Source organism: Salvia hispanica, chromosome 4 (genome assembly GCF_029641045.1).
Source record: "Salvia hispanica isolate PSC_SH4W2 chromosome 4, Shi_PSC_v1, whole genome shotgun sequence".
NCBI classification, from domain to species: Eukaryota; Viridiplantae; Streptophyta; class Magnoliopsida; order Lamiales; family Lamiaceae; genus Salvia; species Salvia hispanica.
The window spans coordinates 18,477,344-18,494,673 of NC_142695.1; the positions used below are offsets into that span (position 1 = coordinate 18,477,344).

The window sequence follows — 17,330 nt, forward strand, 5'->3', positions numbered from 1 at the left end:
CATATTTTATAATCTTGTGGTTGAGATTCAAACTTAGATTTACTTAATAAAAATAGGCGCAGAGGGTAAATATGTCCTTTCGCTAATTTAATTTTTGAATTTCGCTCCAGATTCACTCCAGATTTCACGCTCTTCTCATCGGTTTCTTCTCAGCGATTTTCGATTCTCTCATCTTCTCTGTGATTTTGTTTCCATTTTGATCCAGATCACTCAATTTGATTCTCTCCTCTTCTCTGCGATTTTGTTTCCATACTTTTCGCTTATTTTGTTTCCATAGGCTCCAGATTTGATTCATTTTCCATAGTCTTCAGATTTTGTTTCCATAATTGTGATCGGGAAGATGTTTTCAATTTTGCGTTCTTATTTTCATTGATTACCTCTTCAATTGCTGTGAAAATTTGCTTCGATGGAATCTGTAGCAAATAACGAAGGTAACAATCATTATCTATTATTTAGCTTATTGATTGTGTTCATATTCATGTATTGAATTTGATTTTAGATTAATATTAGTTGTTGATTGGTTTATGTTTCTGATGTACTGAAATTCTTATTTGATTATATTATGTATTGTCGATTATGTGTTAAAATGATACTTTTGGCTTATAAATGTTAGGTTTACTGCATAACATGATAGTTTTGTCGGATAAAATGATATTATGATAAAATGATACTATGATAAAATGATACTATTACTGATTTGTAGGTATGTACATTCCTGTTTGTGATGATAGGTTTACTGCATAACATGATAGTTTTGTCGGATAAAATGATACTATGATAAAATGATTCTATTACTGATTTGTAGGTATTTACATTCCTGTTTGTGATGATAGGTTTATTGCATAACATGATATTTTTATTGCATAAAATGATACTTTTAGTGCATAAAATGATATTATGATAAAATGATACTATGATAAAATGACACTTTTACTGATTTGTAGGTATGTACATTCCTGTTTGTGATGATGCTTTGAAGCCAATGATTGGTATGAAATTCAATACATTAGTAGAAGCAGTTGGTTTCTATGAACATTATGCTCGTTCAGTTGGTTTTGGCATTCGTAAAATGGGTAACAAATCAGTTCAAGGTATTACTAAGTGGCAGTATTTGGCTTGCAACAGACAAGGCTCTAAGAATTTTATACCTGGTCATGCATCCCAATCAACTGAAGTGTCTTTTAAGAAGCGTAGGTGTCGGTCATTTAGGTGTGAATGTCTTGCTAAGCTCAATTTGAGATATTATTCAGATGGCAAGAGCAGAGGATATGAGGTTTATCAGTTTGTTGAGTATCATAATCACTTAATGGTTGCGGATGAGCATAGGCATTTTATGATGGCCAATCGCAATCTGGATCCTATTCATCGGAGGTTTATGGAGGATTGTGGCAGGTGTAATATTGGTCCCACTCTCACATTCAAACTTTTGAAGGAGATAATGGGTGGACCTGAAAATGTTGGATGTGATATTATTGATATTAGAAATGGTTATCGTGATATTATGTCCAATATTGATGGTTCAGATGCTCAAATGATTTTTGATTATATGCGTTCTCAAAAGGAATCATCTGATGCCTTCTATTATGAAATTGAGATAGGATCTCATGGAAAGTTAACTAGACTCTTTTGGGCTGATGCTATTTCAAGACGAAATTATCATATGTTTGGAGATGTAATTTCATTTGATTCAACATACAACACTAACAGGTATATTACTTTTGTTGCTAATAGACATAAAATGATACTTTTTGCTGATAAAATGATACTCATATCTGATAAAATGATACTCATATCTGATAATATGATACTCATTGCTGATAAAATGATACTTGCAGTAGATAAAATGATAGTTCTTACTAATAAAATGATACTTTTGCATGATAAAATGATAGAAATTGTGCTTTTGCATAATAAAATGATAAAATGATACTTTTGCATCATAAAATAGTATCCCTTCTGTCAATAGCTGATAAAATGATACTCATTGCTGATAAAATGATACTTTTGGCTGATAAAATGATACTCATTGCAGATAAAATGATACTTTTGGCTGATAAAATGATACTCATTGCTGATAAAATGATACTTCTTACTAATAAAATGATACTTTTGGCTGATAAAATGATACTCATTGCTGATAAAATGATACTTTTGGCTGATAAAATGATACTCATTGCAGATAAAATGATACTTTTGGCTGATAAAATGATACTCATTGCTGATAAAATGATACTTCTTACTAATAAAATGATACTTTTGGCTGATAAAATGATACTCATTGCTGATAAAATGATACTTTTGGCTGATAAAATGATACTCATTGCTGATAAAATGATACTTTTGGCTGATAAAATGATACTCATTGCTGATAAAATGATACTTCTGGCTGATAAAATGATACTCATAGCTGATAAATATAATTCATTTTTATGTTATATTCTGAAGGTATTGCATGATTTTTGCTCCATTCACTGGAAAAGATAACCATTCTAGACCAGTTACATTTGGAGCTGGCTTGTTATCAAGTGAAGGTAGAGAATCCTATTCTTGGTTGTTTGGCTGTTTTGTTCGATGCATGGGGGTAGCACCCAAATTGATTATCACTGATCAAGATTGGGGGATCAAACTTGCTGTTCAACAAGTACTTTTACAAACAAGGCACCGATGGTGTATGTGGCATATCATGGTTAAGGTGTCAGATAAGTTGCCCAAATCTTTACTTGGTAATGAAGATTTCAAAAAAGAGTTGAATGCATGTGTTTGGTCTGATTTGTTAGAGCCTGATGAGTTTGATATAATATGGAATGATATAATGGAACGGTATGGATTAGAAGACGTGCACTGGTTTGGATCAATGTTTGAAGATAGAGAATTCTGGGTTCCTGCTTATTTTCGAGATTTTCCCATGGGGTCGCTTCTTAGGACTACATCGATGTCTGAATCGGAGAATAGCTTTTTTAAAAACTACACAAAGCCACGTGCAAATCTTGTACAGTTCATCAATTTCTTTAATTATGCTGTGGGAGATCAAAGGAATGCCAATTCACGATTGAACTACTTGGATTACTCAACTATTCCTGATTTGTCAACCCAATTGCCTATTGAGAAGCATGCATCTACAATCTACACTGATTCTATTTTCAAACATGTACAACAGGAAATAAGTATTGTGTGTGAGATTGTTTCTATAACTACTGTTGAGGATAACATCAAGAAGCATCAGGTCAAGGACCAATATGGTAGAACATTGGATGTTATGTATGATTGTAAGCAAGACACATTCGACTGTAGTTGCAAGAAGTTTTCCAGAATTGGTTTGTTATGTTGTCATATATTTTGTTTGTTGAAGAATAAGTCTGCTAATCTCATTCCTGAGAAATATTTTGGTCGAAGGTGGTTGAAGAGCTCTTTACTAAAGGCAGCACATGGTCTACCATCTGAGGAACAACAACCATTTGAACGTGTGTTCCATTTTTAACCTTTATTTGTAAAAATTCTATTTTTCAGTCAGAGAAATGATAGTACTTATTGTAATAATGTTATCTTTTATCTTGCAGATTTGGATGAAAAGCAGGAAGTTAAGAAAAAGTTGTTCTCCAACTTTTATCGATTAGTCCAAAAGTCTGAAGGAAGTATGGATCATTTGTCTTTGTTAAGTGCTGGTCTTGATGATTTGGAACAGCATATGTTTGGAAATTGTGCAGCACCTTCAGTCATTGAAAAGAAGAAGATGGTTGAGGATTTTTATGGAATGGCAGTACCTGATGTAATTGATATACATCCTCCAGACGTTGTTAGTACTAAAGGATCAGCTAGTGGCAAAGTAGCAAAGAGGCAGAGTGCAATAAGGAAAGCAAATAAGCCTCTACGACGGTGTGGTAAATGTCATGAGATGGGTCGTCATGATTCAAGAAATTGTGGTAGAGTCAATGAGAAGTCAGATTGAAGCCATTTGATATAGTTTATGTATTTTAGGTGTATAAAATGACATTTTGGCTGATAAACTCATTCTTTTGTTTATAAACTGATAAAATGATACTTTAACCTGAAAAAATGACATCAAAAATGATATATAAGCTGATAAAATGATACTCGCAGTTGATAAAATGATACTCGCAGTTGATAAAATGATACTTCTGACTGATAAAATGATACTTTAGCTGATAACATCATTCTTTTGTTTATAAACTGATAAAATGATACTTTAACCTGAAAAAATGACATAAAAAATGATATATAAGCTGATAAAATAATACTTTTGGCTTATAAAATTATAAAATGATACTCGCAGTTGATAAAATGATACTTTCAGCAGATAAAATGATAAAATGATACTTCTGACTGATAAAATGATACTTTGGCTGATAACATCATTCTTTTGTTTATAAACTGATAAAATGATACTTTAACCTGAAAAAATGATACTCGCAGCAAATAAAATGACAATAACCTTATAAAATGATGTATAAGCTGGAAAAAATGACATATAAGCTGATAAAATGATACTATCAACGGATAAAATGATGTTTTAATCTCACAAAATGATATATAAGCTGATAAAATGATACTTCTGACTTATAAAATTATAAAATGATACTCGCAGTTGATAAAATGATACTTTCAGCAGATAAAATGATAAAATGATACTTCTGACTGATAAAACGATATAATGACAAAATCATAGTTGTAGCAGATAAAATGATAATTTGGGTGATTATATTCGAAACCACTATTACAAAACGCTATTATCAAGTCATAGAAGTTAGTATACAGGGGGTTTAAATTCTCTAATCATCTTTTCAACATCAATATCTTCTTTTTTGCTGTCATTCTCAAACTTCTTCTTTATCATTGTAAGTGTCTCAAAAGCCTACTTGTTAGTATCTCCAATAAGCAATGCTTCAGTATATCTGGCACGGAGTTTTATGAAAGACTCTGTTCCCTTCTTCGTTAAACCCGAATTCCAGTTACGAACAGGACCACCCATGTAAGTCTCCAAATGGCGCATCACATAAATTCCACAGTCAACTTTATTTGTATCGTTCTGCCATGGCATATTCATGTATCTGGTTTTTGACAGTTTGACAGTTCTTCCCATTGATGGATTGAGTCCATTTCCAAGATAAGTTCGGAAGAAATTTCTCTATTCAAATAACACAAAACATACATGAGGTTGATTAAAAATTATATTATGTTCCATACTGAATTATAGTCAATGCATTTTAACTAATAAATACTGAATGCATTTAACTAAACATACCAGAGTACTTGGTGCATCTTCATATTTCTTCTCAAGTAAATCTTGACTAACCAGAGAATTGTCAATCACATCCATCATTTGCATTTTGAGATTGAAGCAGATGATATAATAATGTTCGTACGCCCAGATTGGAAAGAATATCTAATTTTCAAAACATTATATATAAATGTCATTTTCAAAAATATAGGTATGTTGTTCTGTAAGGGATGTGATCATATCATAACCCATATTCATTGTGATAACCTAATAACCCTCATTTTATGGATGAAAAGTATCATTTTGTAGAACAGAATATCATTTTATGGACGAAAAATATCATTTTTAGTAAAAATGATACTTTTGACCCATAAAATGATAGGGTTATTAGCTTATCACATAAATATGGGTTACCATTATAACGCACCCTTGTTCTGTAATGTATATCTAATTATGACTTACCAGGTCATAATTTTCCCATTTGAAATTTTCAATCTGTGACACAAATTCATTCAAGTTTGAGCAAAATCTTTCTCGACTCTCTGCTTCAGTCCAACCAGATCTCCTTGCAGTAATGTTGTAAATCTGTCATGTTTACATTTTTGTAAATATATTTTAATTTTTAATGTAATACTATTATTTATTTACTCGTTTATTGTACCGTAGGTGTTGTGTTGATGAAAAGACGACTCGGTGATGCCTTTGATTTGAATTTTTCATTGTAGTTGAGGAACACAGCCCATGCATCTATGATGTTGATCCTGACGTATGAACGTGGAGCAAGGCTGTGGAAGTCAATCTTGAACAATGTGATCTTGTCGTTCTCATAAACTACCTCATAACTGATTTCAAATTCATATTTAATGTTAGTTAAAAGAACTGAATAAGAATATAATTATGTAATTCAAAACTTACTGTTCACTTTCTTCATCTTTCATCAACCAGTACATTATTTCTCTCTCTTCTTTATTCAGCTTTCCTTTCAGATTTACTGCTCTGACATTGTAGGGAGAGCACATTGCTTCAACAATTTTGTTTGTTGTTCTGACCACTTTCTCCTTCTCCTTTTCGACTGGAGGATCTTGATCTTGAGAAACCATCTTCTTCCCTTTGTCCTTATTCAAATTTTCTTCTCTCTGTTTTAAAACTTCATCATCTCCTTTTTCAACGTTTATATCCTTGATGACAGTGGATATTATGTTATCAACTCTGTCATGCTTTCATTTAAAAAAAATATAAATTGTTATTGACAGAAGGGATACTATTTTATGATGCAAAAGTATCATTTTATGATGCAAAAGTATCATTTTATCATTTTATTATGCAAAAGCACAATTTCTATTATTTTTTTCAGGCAAAAGTATCATTTTATCATTTTATCATGCAAAAGCACAATTTCTATCATTTTATCAGGCAAAAGTATCATTTTATCATTTTATCAGGCAAAAGTATCATTTTATCCGCTTAAACTATCATTTTATGATTCAAAAGTATCAGTTTTCAAATAAAACAGAACTACCAAAAAACATCATCAAACATATATCATTTTAAACATATAAACAATCATTTTATGTACTTAAACTATCATTTTTAAAAGTTACCTCATATTCTTCATTCTGAACTTCTTTCTCTGAAACTTTTTCCTTTTCTTTTACAGCTGCTTTATTAGCCTTTTCCTTTTCGCTTTCATTCTGTTTCTCTTGCTCGTTTTCCACCTCATCATCTTTTTCCTTCTCCACATCCTTTTCCCGATTAAATTCTTGATTCTCATTAGGACTGTCATCACATTCAGGTATCAGAGTGAAGGTAGGGAACTCATTCTTATTTTTCAATATATATGTCCTCTCAGCAGCTTTAGTTAACTCAATCATGATATCAATCCATTCAGGATCATCAGTTTCATCATTGTTTATAGCCTGTGTCATTGTATCCTGACTTTCTATAACATGCTTCACACCTTCCTCTCTCAATCCCATTGCATTTCTCGTTGTATCACAGATTATCTTAAAGCTATTGAGATTCCTGAGTTTATCCGGCGCTGCTTCAAGGACATCAACCATCTTCAACATTGAGGCTTTAACATCCTTTGCAGCTCCCTTCCATTCATTTATGAAATTCTCCCATTCATTGGTTGTCCCCACTTCATCATGATCATGATGATCATTTGTCTTCAAAACTTCTACATCTTGAGATTCATCTTCTTCGTCATCTTTATCATTTTCTTCATGTGGCTGCTTTTTATATCGGTCATACATATGACCCAGACCAAATGTTGAATTCTCCATTTCTGCTCTTTGTCTATCTTTCAACAGTTCTGCAGTCCATCCTTTCACTGTTGGGTAATATCTTGGCACCATTTTTTTTTCAAAGAGAATCCTGTCCACGTAACAAGCCTACATTAAACAAAAACTAAATATTAGTTTTTCTGTAAATAGATTCATAGACAATGGAAAACAAATATATTCTTACCACTACAAAAATAACTGGCCCGGTAAATATCTTTGCTGTGTCTTTTTTCCACCTCTTTTGTGTTTCATGCAATCTGGATATGACATAGCCACACCAATTGTATTCTTTGATCTTCTCAACATCAGCTATGTAATCTAAAATTTTTGGCCTCAAATTTCCATCAGCAGGAGTGTTAATCAAGGCATACTCCATGAGAACCATAAAAGTCCATTTAAAGAACTCACCACCTTCTTTGTCTCTCTCCATCTGCTCTACAACATACTTTGGCACCATTTTTTTCTCTCCACCTTTACAGAATTTAGCAATTTCAGTTTTGATGTGGGTATTTTTCTGAAATTTGCTTTTATTGATAGGTAAAGATCCAATCGGGAACCCAAGAGTTATGTGAACATCTTCATCATCTAAAAACAGTGATTCCCCACTGTTCAACTCAATTGATGAAGTTTTACTGTTAAAGTTGTTGATTAGATAATACGCTAATGCTCTTGGGAAACTTCTTATATTGAAGTTTAGGAGTGCGCCAAACCCAATCTCTCTAACAGCTCTTCTTTGATTCTCGTTTAGAGATTCAAGCATGTCAACGAAGAAGTCAGTATTCCTTCTTCCTGCCAAAGTTGCTATCCTAATGACTGCAATATCTTGAACAACTTTTTTCTTGCTCTTCTTTGATGCTGTCTTACCATCAGTTGTATCGTCATTCTTTCTTTTCTTCTTATTTCTTATATGTTCTACTTCTTCTGCTAATGTTCTACGTTGATCATCATCATCATCACGAATGTTCTTTCCTAATAAACAAAAGATTTCAGTGTGTTAAACAGTTTATGTCATTATATAAAGTCAAAGTATCATTTTATAATCTGAAACTATCATTTTATTAAGGGCAATTATCATTTTTTCTTCTGAAACTATCATTTTCTATATTTCAATGAGTTTAAAAAAGCAGAGAGGGAATAACTTGTCACTTAAGTAGAACAAAACGCTACTTACAAAGTATCATTTTATCATTTTCAGAAACTATCATTTTATGCACCCAAAGTATCATTTTATCAAGCAAAGGCACAATTTCTACATACAAAAACACAGAGATACACACAACAACACACACAAAAACACAGCAGCAGTAGCATCAGGACACACACACAAACAAACATAAAGTATCATTTTATCACATGAAACTATCATTTTTTCATTCAGAAACTATCATTTTATCCCATGAAACTATCATTTTATTCCATATCCCATGAAACTATCATTTTATAATCTGAAACTATCATTTTATCAAGGGCAATTATCATTTTTTCTTCTGAAACTATCATTTTTTATATTTCAATGAGTTTAAAAAAGCAGAGAGGGAATAACTTGTCACTTAAGTAGAACAAAACACTATTTACAAAGTATCATTTTATCATTTTCAGAAACTATCATTTTATGCACCCAAAGTATCATTTTATCAAGCAAAGGCACAATTTCTACATACAAAAACACAGAGACACACACAACAACACACACAAAAACACAGCAGCAGTAGCATCAGGACACACACACAAACAAACATAAAGTATCATTTTATCCCATGAAACTATCATTTTTTCATTCAGAAACTATCATTTTATCTCATGAAACTATCATTTTATTCCATATCCCATGAAACTATCATTTTATAATCTGAAACTATCATTTTATTCAGGACAATTATCATTTTTTCTTCTGAAACTATCATTTTCTATATTTCAATGAGTTTAAAAAAGCAGAGAGGGAATAACTTGTCACTTAAGTAGAACAAAACACTATTTACAAAGTATCATTTTATCATTTTCAGAAACTATCATTTTATGCACCCAAAGTATCATTTTATCAAGCAAAGGCACAATTTCTACATACAAAAACACAGAGACACACACAACAACACACACAAAAACACAGCAGCAGTAGCATCAGGACACACACACAAACAAACATAAAGTATCATTTTATCCCATGAAACTATCATTTTTTCATTCAGAAACTATCATTTTATTCCATATATCCCATGAAACTATTATTTTATAATCTGAAACTATCATTTTATCAGAAAGTATCATTTTATCTACATTTAAACAGATCATGCAAACACATAGCAACACACAAAGCAAAACACACATAAACAAAGCAAAACACACACCAGCAGCATATATTGTTATGCATGAACGATATTGTATAAATATAAGAAATATCTACACTAAAAAACTACAGAATCTAAAAATAATCGAGAAAATCATCAGCAAAATGATAAATCGATCAAAATCAAAAGTGAAATAAGTAATAAACTTCATCCAACCTTTCTTCGATGAAAAAACTATGATTTCCTTCGACATATTCCAGAATTGTGATGATTTTTCCTTCGATTCGTAGGGTTTCAAATGCGATTCAGAGTGTTTGAGTGTTTCCTTCGATTCGTAGGGTTTGAAATTCGATTCAGAGTGTTTGAGTCTGAGATGAATTCAGATCGTTTTCTTTTTTCCCACCAATTTTAAAATTGAAATGACAATTTTGCCCTTAATATATTCGAAAATGATAGTTTTATTTGATAAAATGATAGTTTTGTTAGATTAAATCTAGACCACATATTTTAAAAATGTGTGGTGGAGATTTAGTTATAGGGTTATCACACAAATTGGGGTTATCATTATAATGCACCCATATATATATATATATATATATATATATATATATATTAATTCCTTGCGGTAAAGAATATTTATTGAACTCAATTCCGTGTTGGATCTGATGATAAAAATAAATAAATAATAATAGTCCGATCTGGTGAAACATAATTTGTGAGCAACATAATTTAAATAAAATACAAGGGTTTGAGCCCTAAATTAATTAAATTATAAGATCTTTGTCTTGATTCCAAAGACTTTCCTTTAATTTCAATTACAGACTTTCCAAAGATTTCTCCTCCTACATCTTCACGCGTTTTTTTTTTCTCCTCTCCCTTAATCTGCAATATCCTATTCCAAAATTAAATCATTTCCGTTATTGCAGAAGGAAGTATTTTTATTATTTTATTTAGCAAATAAATTGCCAAGTTTCCTTCCTCCCACACCACGCTCCTCCTTTGCAATTTGCAAGAAGTCTTTCCAAATATTCATTTTCCACAATCAATTGAAATCAACCACCAAAAATAACTCAAATTACACGGCTATATAAATTCCCCATACCCTAATCTCTTTCTCACGGCACCGTTCCTCCACAGTTGAAAACTCTCTCTCAATCAAGGAAGAGAACGGCCGGGTTTCCTCCGGCGGCGCAGATATCCGAATTCTAATCCTAATCCCTTTTGCACCACGGTAATCTTTTCCAACTACGTTCCACCTTGTGAATCTTCAATCGAAAACTCCTAAACTATGCACTAAACTCATAGAACTTTCATGAACAGAGAAGAGAGAAACGGAAGCCAGAACCTCCTCCTTTGTTTAAGCCAATTCGTCCCCAATCTACAAAGGTACATCACACACCCCAATATCACCTCAATTTTTGTGCATCGCATGAAACCTGTAATCAATCTCTAATCGAGTAAATCGAACCCAACTCAGTCTGAATTTAAAGAGCTAGCCTTAACAAAATCGAAAATAAAATTTACAACTTACATGCGGGTTCTCTGGGGCGAATCGGGGGCGAGATCGAGGCCGTCGGAGCAGTGACGCAGCGGCTGCTGCGGCGCCAAGTGACGTGGTGGATGCGAGCGATGAATTCAGAGCCGGCAGCGGCGGCACCACGGAGGGATGCCGGCGGTAGCAGCGAACCTCCGCGACCTCTGGGATTTTGGGACTGTGTTCTTGCCTTTTGTGAGAGAAATCGATAGGGAGGGAGATGAATTTGTTTGCAGTTTGGGGAAGAACACAGTATCAAGAGAGAGGGAATAGCCGATGGTTTAGGAAGAAGAGTGTTAAGTTTTGTTTATTTACTTTCAAGAGTAAAAGGCCAAAAGTGGTCCTGGACATACGATCATTTTATGATTTTGGTCCTAAACTTTATCTTTTTTTATTTTTTGGTCCTGCACATTTCAAATCGGTTCACAATTGATCCTCCGTCAATAGTTCCGTTAATTTTATAACAGTCAACGTGTTTAGCCCAATTTTGACCAAATTAGACTTTTAATTTCGATTTTTTAATCCCTAATTAGACTAGGTCCCGGGGCTCCCGTCGGCCGAGCCGGAGAGCTCGTTTGCGATGGAGATGGAGCACGAGACGTCGGCTTCGACAGAGCCGGGGCTGGAACCGAAGCCGGAGGGGAAGCAACCGGAGCTGGCATAGGTGCAGCCGGTGGAGGAGGAGATGGCACCGGAGGCGGCGGCGAGGCGAGAGGAGAAACTGCCGGTGGAGGTGACGCTGGCGGTGGTGTGCTAACTGGAGGAGGATCGGCGACGGGAGTAGCAGCAGGTGGCAGAAATAGAGCACAGCTCCAATTTGAGATCACTCCCTTTCTTCTTTATTTCTCTACATCTTCACTCTCTCTCTCTCTCATCTCTCAAATCCCAAAGCACCCTACATTTTTCAACCTCCGGCGAGCTTTTCACCTTCTCTCTCTTAGAGAGAATCTAATTTGAGTAGTAGTGTTGGGTGGTGCTTTCAATTAAAAGTCTGGTGCTTTAATTTGTCGAGCTTTAATGGCACGACAAAAAGCCTCCTGCAATAAAACACCATCCTTCGCGAATTCCCTCCAACAAGCTTCTGCAACTCATCCATACGCTTGTTGCGGCACTTGTAGAGAATTAGTCCGCCTCCGGTGACCACTCCGACGCCTCCAGCAGCAACGCCGCCTCTTGTTTCAACACCACCGCCAGTCTCCGCGCCTCTGCCGGTGGTTCCCGCCTCGCCGCCGCCTCTGGTGCCATCTCCTCCTCCACCGGCTGCACCTACGCCGGCTCCGGTTGCTTCCCCTCAGGCTTCAGTTCCAGCCCCGACTCTGTCGAAGCCGACGTCTCCTGCTCCATCTCCATCGCAAACGGGAGCTCCGGGACCTAGTCTAATTAGGGATTAAAAAATTAAAATTAAAATTCTAATTTGGTCAAAATTGGGCTAAACATGTTGACTGTTATAAAATTAACGGAACTATTGACGGAGGACCAATTGTGATCCGATTTGAAATGTACAGAACCAAAAAATCAAAAGGATAAAATTTAGGACCAAAATCATAAAATGATCATATGTTCAGGACCACTTTTGATCTTTACTCTACTTTCAATAACGATTTTAAAATTTGATTGTGGATGGGGAAAGGAAGTACACGTGTAGTTTGGAAAGGAGTATACCTTTGATTGGTTTTAAACCTTTTCCTTTATTTTTATTTGTAAAGTAATGGAGGTTGGTTGATTAAATTGTTTTGGGCCAATTCTTTTAAGTCTTGGCAATGGCCCGATCTCTTCATTTCTTTTTAAATTTCTTGGGCTTGAGTATGTTGACTTTTTATTGGACTATACGGTGTTTTAATCTTTGGGCCGTTTTAATAAAATTCGTTGGGGCGTGAGCGGAAGGATTTAATCAAAAAGACCAAGTTCTAATTGGAAGAATTCATATTCGCATCAAGAAAATAATGGAAGCTCTAGGAAGCATGCATCCTATCTATTGCTTGACTTCTTATGTTGATATATGTGTTATTTAATATCTAAAGGTGATTTTTTGCGCGCGAAACGTGATACCAAGGGGAAGAATATAGTTGAGAATTAAGCGCTTTAAGGTGGACTCTATTTTTAAATAAGGACAATGTCCTAACTATTTTATCGATGGGAATGAAATGCGAAATTGTTTATCATGCCGTACTTTATTTCAACGTGCCTATCTGAAATGGCTTTGTCATTTATTATTTAAATCGAATTCGGGTCCTTGTAGGGCCGCAAACCCTACTTGGATTAGTGTACACCTATGGTAGATCGTGTGTCAGCGTACGGGTTGGCCGGTCTAGTGACTTGGTTTGTGGCCACATTCCAAGTCATGTATGAGCAGATATGGTAAACGTCTATGGGAAAATGACTGCGCAGTCGTGATTTTGAACAATGGAATATTTGGTGCCTCGGGCCTTTCAAAAGCTAAAACCCCGACGGTGACCTAACAATGGCATGATAAATATAAATATTTTTGATAACTTGTTTTCGGAATGAGTCCACTGAGTGCATCAAGTACTCAGCCCTACATATGTTTTCCTTATGTGCAAGTTGAGCGGCGACGAGCTTGGAGTGGAGTTGAGTCGAACCTGAATTATTGTTGGATTTTATTTTGAACTCCGAGGGTCGTCGTGTCTTCATACACGGCGTCACTCTTACTCTTGGATGCTTCCGCTGATATAATACTATTTTTCATAATTATATTTTGAACCCCTTCTTCTCTTGGATCATAAATTATTAAATATGATACCCGTTGTATTTGGATTCAAAACCTAAGCATTTACTCTGCATTTTCCCTTGTTATCTAAATATTAATTATTTTCGTAAAACTCTTTATTGAAACCCTAGAAAATTATTCTTTCTTAAAGTCCCATTAGTCGCGATCACCCGCATTTATTAACCCTAAAAAACGCGGTCGTGACAGTAATGGTCCAAGTATTTGAGCTGTTTGTCTTTGTCCTAATTATTGTAGAAATTATTGCTGACTTTGAAGTGTATGAAAGCATCGACTTTTGGTTGACCAGAGTTTTAATACAGAACTGATAAAATAAGAAAAGAGCTAGAAAAAAAATAACTAAAGTATTATTACGGAAAATGAGTCCCACCTCCAGTTATCGATGAAAGACACCGAACACATTAAACATAATAGAGAGAAACATAACAAAGTACAACTCCATATTTTAATTGGTAGAGCATATCATCTGCTGTTCCAAAATGGATTTCCCATCGACGCGTGATTTGGTGAGCTGCGACTCCAGATACTCTTCATACTTCATTGCACAATACTTTGCTCTCCCATCTTTCTCCACCAGCGCCTCCGCGGGTCCGAGCACCGCCTCCCCCGAGGGACCATTCGCCACCACGATCGAGATTCTATCTTTCTCCTCATTCAACACCGCTCTATGTTTCACACTCTTGCACCTTCCATTGGTGAATATCTATTCGGTTATATCTTGTTAGCAATTTATTAGTAAAAAACAATTATACTATCTAATACTTCCTCCGTCCCACAGTAGGAGTCACATTTAGCATGAACACGAGGTTTAAAATATGTAAAGAATAGTAGGTTGGAAAAGTTAGTAAAATATGAAGTCCACTTTTTTATATTAATTTTATAAGAGAATGTGAGTGAAAGAGTTAGTTGAATAATATTTATGACAAATGTAAAATGTGACTTGGGACGGACCGAAATAATATAGTGTGACTGGATGGGGGGAGTAGTACATTTATACAACGTAGACTAATTTAATTTAGTGGTTTATACCTCAAGTTGGTCAGCTGCATTGACCAAAATAGAATTCTGAGGAGAGTTGGCGTTGAACCACTTGCCGTTGTGCTCGATTTGGAGACCGGCGACCCCGTTGTGTATGAGAAATGTGAAGAGACCTGGATCTGTATGCGACGGAATGCCGATGGCTTGGTCCGGATGAGGGCAACGTGGATAGTAATTGGTCGCAAACATTTGAAAACTCGATTCCATCTTCAATGTTTCATCCACGTAACGTTGATTCAATTCTAGGGCTTCGCATACTGCTTTGATTAGCTCTAATGCTAATTCCCTCGTTATTAGGGTGTATTCCTGCACCACATCCCTATAATCACAACACCATTAATATTTATTACTACTATCAAATTAATTAAACTTATACTCCCTCAATAACAACTATTTCCATTTTTGGTCGTTCCTCAAAAATTGAAACTTTAGAATCTTTCTATTTTAGGACACAGACCTCACAATCCACTAACTCTACTTTCACTACTTTTTCTCTTCGTCTCTCTTACTTTACTCATTTTTCTCTTCATCTCTCTTACTTTACTCATTTTTCTCTTCATCTCTCTTACTTTACTCATTTTTCTTTTCCTCTCTTACTTTACCAATTCTTCTCACTTACTTTACCAATTGTGCATTAACACACGTGGCGTATCAAATGTTTCTATTTTTTAAATACGGAGGGAGTATGAAAAAGGGTCTGAAATGTACCACAAAGGTTTGGGTTTATGGGGGCAGTGGAAAGTGGGATGCACATAGAGCTTAAGGTAATCTCTCCATAAAGTGAAGCTCTGGTTTGAAGTGTTGGCAACGTTGAAATTCCCACATTTGATGGGATCTGAAGCACTCTTGGCTTCGTACTGCTTCTTCTCCGAATCAGCCAAACTGAAGAACTCTTTTACTACTCTAAACATTGCTTCCATCAAGCTCTCGGGAACACCGTGATTCACAAGCTGCCAAACACGAACATAATTTACATTACTAAACAGCATTTAATCAATAAAGGTACTATATATGTTGATATAGTATTGATCATACGATGAAGAAACCCCAATCCCGACATGCTGTGGCGAGATCGTGGACAGCCTTGGAGCGTTGATGAGGATCTCCGGTGACGAGGGCTGAGAAATCGATGATAGGGAGGGAGTCGGGAGTGAAAGCAGTGCGATCGTTGGTGAAGTTGAATTTGGAAGGGACGGAAGAAGAAGATGACAAGTGTTTAGGAGTGGCATCGAATTCGAAGTGCTTAAATGAATCTGAAGATGCAACTCTTGATGCCATTGCTAGTTACCTTTCTCCTCTTTTTTTCTTTTGTTAGGTTATGGGAAACAAAAAGTGCGTTTGGAAAAGGATGATGGTGAGTGAAGTATATATAGAAGTAGGAGTGAATAGAAGTATATAATGTTGATTGGCAGGTAAGGGTTCCACTACTCCGCCACGTGTTCCCACGTTTGTTTTCTTACCCTTTTAATTAAGAAATCAATTGACGGAATATTATTATAGGACATGAAATCTATTATAATACTATGTAATTATGCCCTAGTGGCGTGCGTGCTACCAAAACATGAAATCTGTTTGTATTATAATATACCCTAGTGGCGTGCTACTAGTATATAAAATGTAATCCCGATCAATTTCATTAGTGTTTGGTACAATTCTTTTATATACTCATTTTGAAAAAAGTTATATTTCTTGCGTCTCAATTAAATTGAAATAAAAATTTTGGGCTTATAAATTGGAAATCATTTGACGGAATACTATTATGGGTTCAATTGACATTTTTTAGCCTAATTAGAATTGAGTTACATTATCAGCCACTCATTTTTATTAAATGAGTGGTATAGAATTTGCCACATGAAAAATATTTAGATTAATTAATTATAAAAGGGCAGAATGATAATTTATTGGTACATTTTATTTAATAAATATTTTTTCTAATTTTAATTTTTTTAAATTTTTTTAAATTTTTAATTTTATTTTTGTCAACTACATATACAATTTATTTCAATTACACACATATAATATCAACTACATATACAATTCATGTCAACTACACATATATAATGTTAGGGGAATATTATATTGCTAACTCAATGCTTAATTGCTAACTACAACTCAATAATAGCCATTAGATATTCAAATTAAAAGTCTAGATTATCAAACACGATATGTCAATACGATCAACAAAAAACGTCAATAAGGCCATAGG

The 17,330-nt window shown here is 34.6% G+C and overlaps 2 protein-coding genes and 1 long non-coding RNA gene across 4 annotated transcripts; 1 reads left to right on the top strand and 2 right to left on the bottom strand.

Annotated features, from left to right (window-relative positions):
- The first annotated feature begins 909 nt into the window (after positions 1-909).
- On the top strand, positions 910-3,951 carry LOC148927405 (protein FAR1-RELATED SEQUENCE 5-like). Its single transcript, XM_089070288.1, has 3 exons — positions 910-1,707; positions 2,446-3,461; positions 3,558-3,951. The coding sequence occupies exons 1-3, from the start codon at positions 947-949 to the stop codon at positions 3,944-3,946; spliced, it is 2,166 nt and encodes a 721-aa protein (XP_088926414.1). The 5' UTR covers positions 910-946; the 3' UTR covers positions 3,947-3,951.
- A 6,873-nt stretch (positions 3,952-10,824) lies between these two features.
- On the bottom strand, positions 10,825-11,826 carry LOC125196943 (uncharacterized). 2 transcript variants are annotated; one of them, XR_007171965.2, is made up of 2 exons: positions 11,338-11,826; positions 10,825-11,242 (listed from the first exon to the last, which is right to left on the bottom strand). It is a non-coding gene; the product is annotated as an uncharacterized LOC125196943 (long non-coding RNA). The 2 variants fall into 2 exon arrangements; XR_016129048.1 differs by having other exon boundaries at positions 10,825-11,255.
- A 2,637-nt stretch (positions 11,827-14,463) lies between these two features.
- On the bottom strand, positions 14,464-16,592 carry LOC125198436 (2-oxoglutarate-dependent dioxygenase 19-like). Its single transcript, XM_048096779.2, has 4 exons — positions 16,160-16,592; positions 15,833-16,074; positions 15,116-15,443; positions 14,464-14,789 (listed from the first exon to the last, which is right to left on the bottom strand). The coding sequence occupies exons 1-4, from the start codon at positions 16,400-16,402 to the stop codon at positions 14,532-14,534; spliced, it is 1,071 nt and encodes a 356-aa protein (XP_047952736.1). The 5' UTR covers positions 16,403-16,592; the 3' UTR covers positions 14,464-14,531.
- Between the last annotated feature and the right edge of the window lie 738 nt (positions 16,593-17,330).

Bases quoted from the DNA above. Each gene is read 5' to 3' on its own strand.
- LOC125198436 (XM_048096779.2), bottom strand. From the start codon at position 16,402: ATGGCATCAAGAGTTGCATCTTCAGATTCATTTAAGCACTTCGAATTC. The intron at 15,444-15,832 runs GTACATTTCAGA...TTGTGATTATAG, and splicing joins CATAAACCCAAACCTTTGTG to GGATGTGGTGCAGGAATACA. The intron at 14,790-15,115 runs GTATAAACCACT...ATAACCGAATAG, and splicing joins ATGCAGCTGACCAACTTGAG to ATATTCACCAATGGAAGGTG.
- LOC148927405 (XM_089070288.1), top strand. From the start codon at position 947: ATGTACATTCCTGTTTGTGATGATGCTTTGAAGCCAATGATTGGTATG. The intron at 1,708-2,445 runs GTATATTACTTT...TATATTCTGAAG, and splicing joins TCAACATACAACACTAACAG to GTATTGCATGATTTTTGCTC. The intron at 3,462-3,557 runs GTGTGTTCCATT...TTTATCTTGCAG, and splicing joins GGAACAACAACCATTTGAAC to ATTTGGATGAAAAGCAGGAA.